At 41.4% G+C, this 13,788-nt stretch overlaps 2 protein-coding genes across 8 annotated transcripts in view; both read right to left on the bottom strand.

Moving 5' to 3' along the window:
- The window catches only part of chd9 (chromodomain helicase DNA binding protein 9), a 67,816-nt gene extending 65,758 nt beyond the window's left edge, over positions 1-2,058 (bottom strand). For all 5 annotated transcript variants that reach the window (XM_047816684.1, XM_047816692.1, XM_047816689.1 and 2 more), the window contains exon 1: positions 1,902-2,058. The gene's annotated coding sequence lies outside the window, so the exon portion shown is untranslated. The remainder of the gene's footprint in view (positions 1-1,901) is intronic.
- Positions 2,059-4,582: 2,524 nt separating this feature from the next.
- On the bottom strand, positions 4,583-12,917 carry LOC113660368 (akt interacting protein). Of its 3 annotated transcripts, none has more exons than XM_027173832.2 (10): positions 12,732-12,917; positions 10,790-10,883; positions 10,306-10,514; positions 10,069-10,133; positions 9,808-9,908; positions 9,480-9,568; positions 8,766-8,864; positions 8,301-8,408; positions 7,272-7,332; positions 4,583-6,148 (listed from the first exon to the last, which is right to left on the bottom strand). In XM_027173832.2, exons 2-10 carry the CDS (start codon positions 10,829-10,831, stop codon positions 6,041-6,043), a joined length of 882 nt encoding a protein of 293 aa, XP_027029633.1. In that variant the 5' UTR covers positions 10,832-10,883; positions 12,732-12,917; the 3' UTR covers positions 4,583-6,040. The 3 variants fall into 3 exon arrangements, with proteins under 3 accessions (XP_027029633.1, XP_027029634.1, XP_027029635.1); XM_027173833.2 differs by lacking the exon at positions 12,732-12,917 and adding an exon at positions 12,109-12,257; XM_027173834.2 differs by lacking the exon at positions 12,732-12,917 and adding an exon at positions 12,192-12,218.
- Between the last annotated feature and the right edge of the window lie 871 nt (positions 12,918-13,788).

Raw genomic sequence — 13,788 nt, forward strand, 5'->3', positions numbered from 1 at the left:
CGCGGCGATCTCCAGGACCGCGTTTTTATCGGCTCGTTGTTCGGATTGGATTTCTCGCGAGTCTGATCCGAGTTTGTTTACACGGCTGAAGGAGGACTTTTTATCCAAAACGTCCTGGAAGATTTCTGCGCTACGGCTAACTTCTACATCTACATGTACATCTCCAGGATCTTCGGGACCGAGTCGTGTCAGACGCCCGACCTGTCGATCGGATTAGACGCACGGCGGTAAAATCCAAGTCTTTAATCCAAAGCGTCCTAGTCTAACTTTTACTACTTCTACATCTCCAGGACCATGAGGACCTTTCTCGTCCTCCCTACCTGTTGATCTGTTTACACTTTCATTCAGACTAAAGGTCTATAAACAGGACGATATCTGATACATAAATATTCAGACCTAAGTTTAAGGTCCAAGTTAAATGTTGGATCAGACCTGCTCCTTTTTGTGTGCATGTCTTTGAGATGTCTGGGATGTTGACGTGAGGTTCAGGAAGTTCAGGTGTGGACTGAAGCCGGGAAACTAAAAGTACACGTGTGGAGATAAATAAACCCACGTCAGAGGGAGGAGAGAAGGTTTAGGATGAAATAGAAAGAAAAATAAACCAGTGGGGAGAAAAAAAGAGACACAAAGCCATACAGCAGGACCAGGACTCAGCGTTAGATTAGACCTGGTCTGATCTACTGTCTAAGACTGAATTCACACACAGTGAAGAGTTTAAAAGCTCCGGAATGATGAACCAGACCTGGAGTTTGTTATCTTCTTTGTTGTTCCCTGTAAATGTCACGTTCTTATTCTTATTTTACTTTCTTACTTTCGCTCTCTCTCTCTCCACACTGACAGCACCACCTGAGTTTCCTCTCTCTCTCTCCACACACACACACACTCTCTCTCACACACACATACACTCTCTCTCTCTCACACACACACACACACACACACACACACACACACACAATCTCACACTCTTACACTCTCTCTCACACACACACTCAACCTCTCTCTCACACACACACACACACTCTCTCACTCTCTCTCACACACTCTCTCAGACACACACACACTCACTGTCTCACACTCTCTCTCTGACTGACACACACACACACACACTCACTCTCTCTCTCACACTCTCTCTCTGACACACACACTCTCTCTCTCTCTGTCTCCCGCACACACACATTCACACGCTCTCACTTTCTCTCTGACACACACACACTCCCACACACACACACACTCCCACACACTCTCTCTCACACTCACTCACTCACTCACACTCCCTCCCTCACTCTCTCTCACACTCACTCCCTCACACACACACACACACACACACACTCTCTCTCTCTCACACACACACACTCACTCACTCACTCACTCACTCATACACACACACTCCCTCCCTCACTCTCACACTCACTCCCTCACACACACACACACACACACACACACACTCTCTCTCTCTCACACACACACTCCCTCCCTCACTCTCTCTCACACACACACACACTCTCACACACACTCCCTCCCTCACTCTCACACTCACTCACTCTCAGACTCAGACTCACTCACTCACTCTCTCTCACACTCTCACACACACACACACACACACACACACACTCCCTCCCTCACTCTCTCTCTCTCTCTCTCTCTCTCTCTCTCACACGCACTCACTCTCTCTCGCACTCACTCACTCACTCTCACACTCACTCACTCACTCTCTCTCGCACTCACTCACTCACTCTCACACTCACTCACTCACTCTCACACACACACACACACACACACACACACACACACACACACACACACACACACACACTCCTTTCCTTCTCGACGACGTTATATTGTGAAGCTAAAAATAAAAAGAAATGAAATAAAAACACACGCACACACACAGCACTACTCACCCGAGCGACCCGGATCCCCTCACTGGCAAACTGACGAACAAAAACAAAACAAAACAAAACAAATATCGATTCTCTCTTTAAAATCTACTTATATCGCTGTTGGCGACCTCACAGCTTCCACCAGCGGTGACGTCAGCGTGACGACACGCTCATTTACATACCGGCTACGCTCTGCGTGCTCTGATTGGTCGCCTGGTTTTGAATCGTAAAAATAAAAACAAACGAAAAATATTTTTTCATTATTTTATTTTATTGGACGGCGGTTCGCGGTTAGCGGTTAGCGTTGTTTAAACGAGTCTCTGATAGTTTTTGAGAATAAAGTGTTGACGCGCGTAATTCACATACGGAGCGTTGAACAAAATGGCCTCACAGGAGAGCGGACAGCCAATCAGAGAAGAGCTTACACAGAGCACTCGACCTGAAAGAAAACAGGCAACAGACAAGTGTGTATTTACTTCAGAAAATGACCAGACACGGTAACATATATAAGTACTGAATAATAACAACAACTGTAGCATCTCGGGGTTGTTGTTTAGTGAGATTCATAACGTCTGTGTTACACGGCGTCAGAGGTTGTTTTTGTCGCCGGTGTTTGTCGACATCTAATGGCCACATGTGGTATTGCATCGCAGTCTCTATAGAGTCATTGAGTTTTAACACCAAAACAAACACTTGTAACAAACACAAACACTGCCTGGACAAACAGGGGCACAGAGGATGATGGTGGAAGCTAGGAATAAGCCTACATTATTCAAACACACTTCTTCACACCTTGTAGATGCAATTTGCAATATGTACACTTGACCATCACACCATATGTGGTTCATCCCCAAAGAGTTGGACTCACTTTGATCATTTCATAGAATGGATGTCTCTGTATAATGAAGAATTACAATTTCCCTTCTCTGAGAATTGGCCCACACCTTTTCCAGCATGACCTTGCACACAAAAGAACCTCCGTGACGACACGGTTTCCCAAAGCTGGGGTGGAAGAACATGAGTGTCCTGCATAAAACCCTGATCTTAATCTCGCTGCTTACCATCGGGATGAACTGGAGCACCGGCTGTACCGCAGACCTCCTTAAACCGACATCACTAAAGCTCTTGTGGTTCAGTGAGGAAAGCAGTGAAGGTCATTTGGACCTTTGTATGAAAGCCAAATGCTGCCAATTGTGGTTTTCCTGGCATAACTGGACAGCCCACTAGAACCAGAGGCACTGACTCATGACTGACATTAACATGTACTGTATGATTGTTTTCTCTAATTCTTCCCACGTAGCAGTCCTTATTGTAGCCCCATGATGTCTCCACAAGTGCTTAGACAGCTGTTATGCACCCTATCAGCTGTATCTAGTGCATTGCCCAATTCCCAAAATATGCTTCTCTCCAAGGACTGCTAGACATCAACAAGTCCCCATCTATGTTAAAGGACCACCGTCTGGCAGAACTCTGGGTGGGATGTTTCTGTGGGCCGATAAGCTTATGTTTTATTTTAATAGCCACCTGTCACAATTCACTAAGTACGTAATGTCCCTTTATGCTCTGTTTCTGGGCCTAAAGCCTAAGATATAAAAACAGGTATCTCAAAACAGCCTTTTTTTTGCTGGGCAAACACCTTGGCATAAAAGAAATGGGAGGAAAAAATCAAATCCAGGATTCTGATACAAGCAATCTATTATAGTGTAAATTGTTGAGCTTGGTATACAGCCTACGGAACTATCTAAACCAGACAGTGATCTTTCAAAACAAGGAACAAGGGTTTTTTTTTTTTACAAGCAGGGGCTTGAACCAGTGTCGGTTGTATCATAGTTGGACAGTACACCCTATCATGATATATATTCTACAATCTAGATTATTTAAAAGAACGCCACACCCGGAAGTCTTTACTGCTCGTAACTGGGTGTCACCATGCACTTTCTCCAGGTTCTAGAAGGTTAACCTCACCCCTACATGTGGCATAACTGCAGCACACGTCCCTGAACAGCTTTCTGATTATTCACAGTCAGTGCTGAAAAGTACAATCTGTCTGATTCTCACCATCCTTGTTACGCACGTGGTATGTATGTTTCTCTCTGGTATTTCTGTTGGCTTTCTTTTGTTTTTACCCTGAAATAAAGCCACAAACACCAAATAGTGCACAACCAAATTTATACGGTCTCAGTCGGTTGTGATGAATTAGTATCTTAAGAGAACGTGACTTTTTAGAACTACAGCCAATACAATGTGGTGAAGTGTTTTAATTTTTTTAATGGCATTCGTTAGATACAAATAATGGGTGCATGACAGCAGGTCACATTATACAAGAGAATGCTTTATACTCTAATCCTGGTTTACCTGTGAGGGGGGGAAAAATGATATAGCCATCTATCTATCCATTCATTTATTTTTCTATCCATCTGTCTATCCCTTTATTTTGTGTGTCCACCCATCAAGTCAGCCTTCCATCTCTCCATCCATTGATTTGTTTGGGAATTCCAGGTTGGATTTTGAGCTCTTCCTGGCAGCTCAGATTTCTTCTGCTACACAGGAAAATGCCGCGACTCATCGACTCTAACATTTCATTTTTACGGGAAATGACTTTGTGTGTTTTAGTTCATAATGCTGAACATATCAAAAATGTAATTTTAGTCGTATTTACTTGCATCGCAGCAAAGAATAACAAATCCAAGGACAAATGAGCATACAAAGGAGATATCATTTACTGCAACCTTTACATGTATGCAAAACTGATTGAATAAGAGTCGGTTCAGTTTATCTCACAGTTTTTGGTTATACACTTGACTTTCTCATGAGGTGCTGGCAGAACTTCATCTCATACATGACGTGAAACTGAAATATTCAATTTATTTGCTTGTGTCTTAAAACCTCACATTGCTCACACAGCCACGCCTTCATATCAAAAAGTGGATAAGTGAAGAAATATGAATAGCATAACAAAAACAAACAAACAAAAAAAAACCAACAAGGCTTTATCTGTTTAATAATTATATAAATAAACCGCTAGGTTATAAAAAGGTGGTTTTCCCCCCCTTTCTATGAAAGAGTGGCCTTTCGATTTGCACAAACAAACATCACTATTTACATATCAAACTCTGCCCGTCGTCCATTTATTAACAGACAGACGTTTGCTATACAGTATGGAAAGAAATGAGGCTTAAGTTATTGTCATAATTAAAAAGGAATTCCTCTGGCTCCGCATTATATATTAAAACTATTTAAACACAGTATAGTTCATTACACAAAAATGGGCTGAAAAAGAAAAACTGATCTCAATAAAACAAACAAACAAAGTGTAGTGATGTCCAATATACCTGCTTAAAAAGGTGAGAGGAAGGGGGAAATATATATATATATATATATAAATAAAAAGAAATCTAAATCAACATTTAGTCAAACTATAGGTTAGAAAAATCCAAGCTTTCTGTTCTACCAGTTTATCGAATTCTAGCTGGCTTTTCCTCATCAAGAAGTCTGGATTAAATCTAAACCTGCCCAAAGATTACTTGTGTGTAAATTATATTGTTGGTCAATTTAGTAAAATAATGCGCACTCCTCCAATTACAGCCTAGCCCATTAATTAGTAGGCAAAAAGCTTGGATTTTTTTTCCTTTACATTTAATCAGATCATAAGCTGCACATCTTAACCACCTACTGAACGTTCTTTGTGAATTTACTACCAAGAACCATTAAAATCTTCTCACACAAAATAGTGAGGTGGTCTGTTGCACTTGGAAACAAACCAAAAAAAAAGGTAAATAAACAAAAAGTGAAGGGAAAAAAAAAGGGTGGTGCATAATGTTTGATAATGAGTTCTACAGAACAAGCAATCTGACTGCGTTCTTACCTTGGGGGTGGTGACTAAATTCCGTTCACGTCTATACCACAAACCTCAAGCCTGGTTTAAAAATATCTTAAGCTTGTTCAGCAAGAGGAGATCTATATGCAATTGTTTTAGAGCTGAGCCAAAAAAAATATATATATATGTATATATAGTTCATGGAACTGCTTTGAGATTTCTAGACGTAGGCAGCCATGGTGAGTCCAAGTGGCATCGGATGGAGTCTTGCTGCACCACTGCCACTTTCAATACCACCAACACCACCACCATCCCCACCACCTCTGGTGCTGCAGATTCAGAGTCAGGTCTGGAGCGGATACTCCTCTTTACTGAAGGGCAGCGTGGACCCGGGTTTCACCCACGACAGTCCTGAAACTTGGAGCCCTTTCGGCTGGTCTTCGGGTCGTCTCTGTGGTGGCGAAACAAAAGGGTTAGCTTTAGTGAGGGTTCTAAATAAAAGCTTGTGATATTGTGGATTTCTGGACATGCATGTGGTGTAACTGATGTCAATGTACATTGTACATTCACAGCATATAGCAGAAACCCTTATCTAGTGTGACGTACGTTTATATCTCAGTTTATGATACTGAGCAATTGAGGGATAAGGGCCTTGCTCAAGGGCCCAGCAGTGGCAGCTTGGTGGAGCCGGGATTCGAATGTACAACGTACCAACCTGTAGTCCAACCCCATAAGCACTGAGCTACATCATTATGATTTGATGGAGCAATGCAGTTTAAGTGGTACCTGAGTGGTACACGTCAGGTTTACTTGCGTATTTCTGCTTTCTACTTCTTGTGACTTCGCTTGCCATACGAGTGACCTGATGTTCGTCTGTTCATTATACGATAAACACGGCATGAATGAAAAGACACTGGTGAATAAAAAGTTGTTCTATTATAGAATTACATTTTCCCATTCTTTTTCTGCTTGAATTATGGACACTAGTTTAGAACAGGATCTCCACTGATATACCCTTAAGAAAGGATAGAAAATCGAGCTGTAAAAAGAGTCGTTAAGATGAGTTACATGAGCTGAGGTGCTTTTCTGCTCATCTCACTTGTACAGAGGCTGAAAGACTTACCCTAACTTTCCCGTCGGCTCAAACCTATTCGATTACGTACGATTTTCCCATAATTGGTCTAAGACGCATCACGTAAGCCCTGTTCGATTCACATGTATTGATCAGAGTACAGCTATAATTGAGCACTATCCAGTGTGTTTTTCCTCCTTTAACATCCTGTATAAACTTCAGAGACCGTTGCACATAAAACTCCTGGGATGTCGGCGCTTTCTGAACCGCTCCAAACCAGCCCCGTCACAGACACCTGAAGCGATCTGTATAAATCTAGCTGCTGCCACATGATCTGCTGATTGGATAATGGAGTAGATGAGCATGTGCACGAGTTCAGAAGGCGTTAGATACGATGTACGAACACATTACGCACTGCGATGCTTTACCCCGGACACGTAACGCAATGTGTAGCTGCGAGAAGAAGCCGTGTTTTACTTGTTTTGGAGTGTCCAGCACTCACTTTGTGTGTGAACATCTTCTCTTTTGCCTCTTCGTGCACAGACGGGTTCCATGGAGAGAAGCTGGATTGGAGAAATGACAGGGATGGGGGGGGGGGGGGGAGGGAGAGAGAGAGAGAGAGAGAGAGAGAGAGAGAAATGGAGCAATTTCAGGGTGATCTACAGTGCTATTAATCTACACTTTAAAATCATGTGCATTAAATATTTTCTTTTGCTAAACTTAGTTTGATGACGTTTGAAAACATTTGCATTTGAAGCCAGTTTCCTCACAGAAAATGAACAGAAATGCCTCTTTTCCACCGGAAAGAACCGGGTGCTGGTTCAGAGCTAGCGCTGGTGCTGGTGCTGGTTCAAAGTTGGTTCCACTGGCGAACCATCTAAGAACTGGTTTGCCCTTCCACCTTCCAGAGAGCCATCACAGCGCCGAGTGTGACGTCACTGTATACGTGTCACGTGTCCCAGCAACGTTAGCGCAGCAGCGGCAAACACAAACACAACAACAATGGCGGATGTTGATTTACTGTTAATGCTCATGGCTTTGCGAACCTACTTTGGCATCCAAACGCGGCGAATAAAACGTGTAATCTGTATAAACGGAGGTTGTAATCGATAAAGTACATAACGTTATTTTATCGTTAACACAGAAAAAAATGTAGCCTTAGCATGTAGCTACCTACTATCATGTGTGCTGATATTGTATCATATCGCAGTAAAGTAAAAATGTATTAAATATTAATATACTTAAGGTACATTATCAAATGCGCTAACAGTAGCCCCGCCCACAGCCCCGCCCCAAGCGGTTCTTGAGTCTAGACCAGCAACGTTTTGGTGCTACTTAAGAACCACCTTTCCTGGTTCAGAGCCGGTGCTTTGGCGGTCGAAACAGAAAGAACTGGTTCTAAATTAGGCTCTGGCTCCGAACCAGCACTCGAACTGCCTTGGTGGAAAAGGGGCATAAGTGTCAGAATACTGTAAACTCGACACGAACTGTCGCCCTTGGAGCACAGCGACATTCAGAGATGCCTACTTGCCTTATTGCATAAGGATCGTCCATTCTGGGCTGGTCGAAAAGATGGCTGTTGCATAGTTTCACGCTGTCGACCACTTTGTTTTTGAAGAGCTGAATATCCTTGTCGTATCTGAGTCACGAGAGAAGAAAGGAAAAAAAAAGGAACATGCTTTTTGCTGATCTACACAATCATACACTGCAGAAGTACTCCTGTAAAACATTAACTCGGCTTTACTGCCTTTTATGAGACTCATTACTGCTCGTACACAAGCCTTTCATGTCCTTAAGCATGTTATAACAGTTATGCACACAGTGAACACTGATGTGAAGCATCGCAATGTCAAACTTGTGTAATGCTAAAGCAAGATTTGTTCTTTTTTCAGCACAACCAGACACAGGGACACGACACACAGGCACACTGAGACACAGGGACAGAGACAAGACACACAGGGACACAGATACAGGGACAAGACACACAGAGACTTACAGTACAGCAGCCTCAGGGTTGAGAGGTTCCATAGTGTTAATCTTGTAAAAGATTGTCCGTGCGTACATTAGCACCTGCCAGATGTGGTTATGGTTCCGTCTGCAATAAATAAACAGACAAAACAAAAACAAATGTAAAAAGAAAAACTATTTCTATTCAAAAATGAGGAAATAAAGAGAACACAAACTCAAAGTAACAAATTTAAGTATTCATTCAGTGATGACAAACAGCACCAAGTTGCAGTGTTGACTTATTAGTGTGTTAATAAAAATAAGAATAAATTGAGCGAACATAACTCACTTCTTGTGTTCAGACTTTTTCACCATAGTTCATGTTTATACGGTTTTATGGGAGTCAAATTAACTTAAAATTAAGTTGGTATGGAGAACAGGTTACACGTCAATCTCAATTCATGTGTCGATAAAATTGTGAAGGAATGAGGGGAAAAAAATTGGAACATATTGTTATATGAAAATCAAGTTTGAGGTGGTTAAAAAAAAAAAAAGAAAGGAGGGAAAAAAAAAAAAAAAACCTCCGCTATGAAAATTGGTCTGCATTACAATACGGTCACTGATTATTTTCCTATTTCAGCACAACATATGCAAATACCTCGCAGGCAAGCAGGGGTAACTCTGGACTAATACACGGATTTATTACGTATAAAATACATCACCCATCCATTGGTGCAAACAGTTTGACCGCAGCTACACTCACCTCCATTTGGTAAATGCTCTCCGGACATCCAGTTCTCCAGAAACAGGGTCCACCAGCGGGTGAAACACCGGGATATCAAACACCACTTTCTGCCAACGACAAAAGTTTAAAACGCTGTTACTCTGAATGCATTTTTTTTGGAACATCATCTTCCTCTGCTGCTGTGTAAACAGCACAAGCACAGACGGCACGATACGGACAAGCCGACACACGCTTTAACGGTATCCGTTAGACCAAAGTGGCAGAGCGACTCCGCTTTAGCTTCCAGGCATAAACGTCAAGGCTGTGGTGTGAAACGGAGGTGTGTGCAGAAAAGTAAAGTACTCACAGGACATTCTCCGTCGGGATAGTTATCAGGAATATACACCGTGAATTTAAAAACGCCATCCTGGTACAATCCGTGGCGGATGAAAATGACACCGAACCACACTGCAAGAAGACATAGAGGACTGATCACGCTACTGCGAGCGGCCGGTCAATAAACATCGATGAGTTTGCTGTTAAAAGCACCGTCGCGATAAACAGAATACATTTTCACCACTATTTTAAATATTTTGGCAAGAAAGACGGCAGGTTTTTCTTTACTTACTCAGGGCTGATCTGTAAGAGGGCTGAACGTAGATGCCCGGCAGTTTCTGCTTTATTACCAGCGTACTGCAAGACAAAACAGAGTTTGAGTTTTTAGATGAAATGTGTTTTGTAGACATTTTGTAGTGCATTTGAAGAGTCACGATATATTTTACGCCTCGCACTGTAACCGTTCAAGTTGCTTCAAAGTTCAAAGAATAAAATACGAATAAAATGTACATAAAGTGTGCCTATGTACAATTCTGCAAGTAGGGAATACTCCAGGTAAAATGGTCCGTAGGAGGCGTGGGTGCCGTTGGTAGCCTGCGCCGCTGAAGCTGGCGATGACGCTTTAGTGACTGGAACTACGTTCTTGGGTATGGAGGGAAGCTGCTTCTTCCCGAAGGAAGGACGAGCCGGACTAGCTTTCTGGTCGCCTGGACCACCCTGCTCCTCGCTCTCAGATCTCTAAACAAACAAAAACAAAAAAAGACCATTGTAGTTCATAAATTTCAGAATCTCAAAATTTAACCAACATTCTACTAAAAAAATACAATTCCTTTTAAACTATTGCAGCGAAGGACACAGAGCTTTACCCACTGCTTCTTAACCATTCTCTTAAACGTCGGACGAATTTCTAAATTGTCCTCAAACAAAACTAGATATTATGGAGCGCCAACCTTCAGTGTCTCACGGGAAGACACAGATGATCTGTAAAAGCACGAAACGAGGTCTCGTCTTACCTTGCGGCCGGCGTTCATCGACATGTTCCAGAATGTACTCATTACTCATTGAGAGCACAGGGGTTGTGCTGCTATGCTTCTCATACAAGATTCACTGGTGGGGGCGGGGGGACAAAAAGAAAACAGTGGTGTCAAATTGGGAAATTTAGTGATTTATAAGACTCCTAATAAAACGATGTGATTTAAAATAAATAAATCTACAGACAAAGCTAGAGACTTAAGATATGACTCTACAGGTCACAGCTATATATGGTTGAAATGACAATAAAAGCCTCTTTAAGACAATAAAGACAATAAAAGTCCTGACTTTGACATTACAGTGAATCATAATACAAATTGAGATATTCGCATCACACAGACAACCAATCAGGTAAACGCCATCGACCCTCAGTCTCACACGACCAAATCGCTGGCCATCATCAATGCAGACGACCAAATCGCTGGCCATCATCAATGCAGACGACCAAATCGCTGGCCATCATCAATGCAGACGACCAAATCGCTGGCCATCATCAATGCAGACGACCAAATCGCTGGCCATCATCAATGCAGACGACCAAATCGCTGGCCATCATCAATGCAGACGACCAAATCGCTGGCCATCATCAATGCAGACGACCAAATCGCTGGCCATCATCAATGCAGACGACCAAATCGCTGGCCATCATCAATGCAGACGACCAAATCGCTGGCCATCATCAATGCAGACGACCAAATCGCTGGCCATCATCAATGCAGACGACCAAATCGCTGGCCATCATCAATGCAGACGACCAAATCGCTGGCCATCATCAATGCAGACGACCAAATCGCTGCTTGTCCCACGTGCATGTTTCTTTATACACTCGCTTCCTCACTATAGCAAGTTAACTTCTGAAAGTTTTTCCTTCTCTAGTACCATTTCAATATGCAAATGTCCTCGACCAGCCAATGCATATGCAAATGAGCTCGTGACGTCACAGTGACACTTCTACAGCCTTGTTTTTGGGTTGTTGTTTTTTTTTAGCTTTCATCAGCTACTTTCCCCTGAAGGGCTGGACACAGAGCAGTGAAGTGTCAAGCTTGATGTTGTAGGACAGCTGATGACTATCCCATATGCTAATGATCTCTCTGGTCTCTTTAATATACACCCTGCACAGATAGATTATTACAAAACACACCCGTCTTACACGTCAAAAACAGTCCATTCATACATGTGTGTACAAAAAACACCCGAATACAAAATGCTAACATTAAAATGGATTTTTGCTAGCATGCTAATATTAGCTATGCTATGCTAGCTAACTAGATATCGTTCTACAAAGTCCTTGACGACTTACTTGATGTATAGACCGAGATCTCAGTCACAGTTTATTTATTTATTTATTTATTTTTTACTTCTTCAAGCTCACAGCTCTTGTACCTTTTCTAGCTCGCTAGCTAGCTTCATGATCAATAAATAAATGCAGGAGTTCTTTTCCAACCCATTTTCCAAATCAAACCCCGCCTCATCCCGCAACGATTGGCTGCTCCTTCCAATCACGGGCTGTCCGTCAAACGCTAAGCCAATCGTAGTACAGTACTCCAACAAGCCGGAATACGGGTGCACAAAGACAAATCCACCCAAATTCCATACCAAACGTCACACGCCTTTGATTACAGGCGGGACGTAATGCATATAAAAGAATCCCATTGGCTGTTCTGACAAGAGCTGGTATAAGCGCCGCGTCTGATTGGTCCATATTTTGTCAATCAGCAAAAACGAACCTAGCATTGTTATACTTTACATTTACACAAAATGTTATTTATTAACAAATGTATTCGCACAAATACATCGAATAGTGTTTGAAATATTAATTGGTCATTTTTTATATGCTCATTAACCCTGACGCACATTAAAGTACATTCTGTGTCGCTAACAGGACAAAGCTAAAGGTGTTGTTATTGTTTGTAAGAGACTTACCTCACATCCAGCAACTGTTCACCAAATGTAGTTTATCTCCGATTAAATAAGATAAACCAAAGCTGTCACCATCCTAAACTCCAGACATTTTTAAAGCACTTTTATAGATATTTGAGCTGTTTCCTGGCTGACCGGTAACCAGCAGCCCTACTTTCCTCCGATTGGTCAACACACCCGAGAGAAGAAATCCATTGCTAACGTTCGCTGTCCATCATTTCATAATCCGCAGTAAGCCTTTTGATTGGATGATGCATGTAGAAGGCGGGATTTAATGATACTATGCGTTTGCACTTGACACATTTTGTTGACCCAGTTTACTATAATAAAATATAAAGATAAAAAAACTTATATAATATAATATAATATAATATAATATAATATAATATAATATAATATAACACATAATATAATACAATATAATATAATGTTATATATATATATATATATATATATATATATATATATATATATATATATATATATATATATATATATATATATAAACCTAAAATATTACAAATAGCAGTACATACACATTAGTAGTCTCAGTGCTCATGCACAATTTTATAAGGAAACTTGCTGGGGACTTTTACTGAGCATCTGTTCTTCTGGAGATTGTATATATTACAATCACACCCCAGTGTCACCCATATGAGGATGGGTTCCCCCTTGAGTCCGGTTCCTCTCAAGGTTTCTTCCTTTACCAATTTAAGGGAGTTTTTCCTTGCCACTGCTGCCTGAGTCATCTCAGACTTGCTCATAGGGGAATAAATACATACACATTGTGAACTATATATATCTAATAATAATCTAGAATTTTTATTCTGTTAATTCTTATTTTCTTTTATTATTCGTTATTTCCTTTATCATTAATTATGTTTACCTTCTGCTCTATGTTTATGTTCTGTAAGCTGCTTTGAGACATTGTCTATTGTAAAAAGCGCTATACAAATAAACTTGAATTGAATTGAATTGAATTGAATTTTGGAGATTTTGCCTGTCACACTTTTTATTATTTTTATAGAAAAAGAAAATATTTTTGTTCAGATTCAATACT

The sequence above is a fragment of the Tachysurus fulvidraco genome, chromosome 1, assembly GCF_022655615.1.
Source record: "Tachysurus fulvidraco isolate hzauxx_2018 chromosome 1, HZAU_PFXX_2.0, whole genome shotgun sequence".
Classification (NCBI taxonomy): Eukaryota; Metazoa; Chordata; class Actinopteri; order Siluriformes; family Bagridae; genus Tachysurus; species Tachysurus fulvidraco.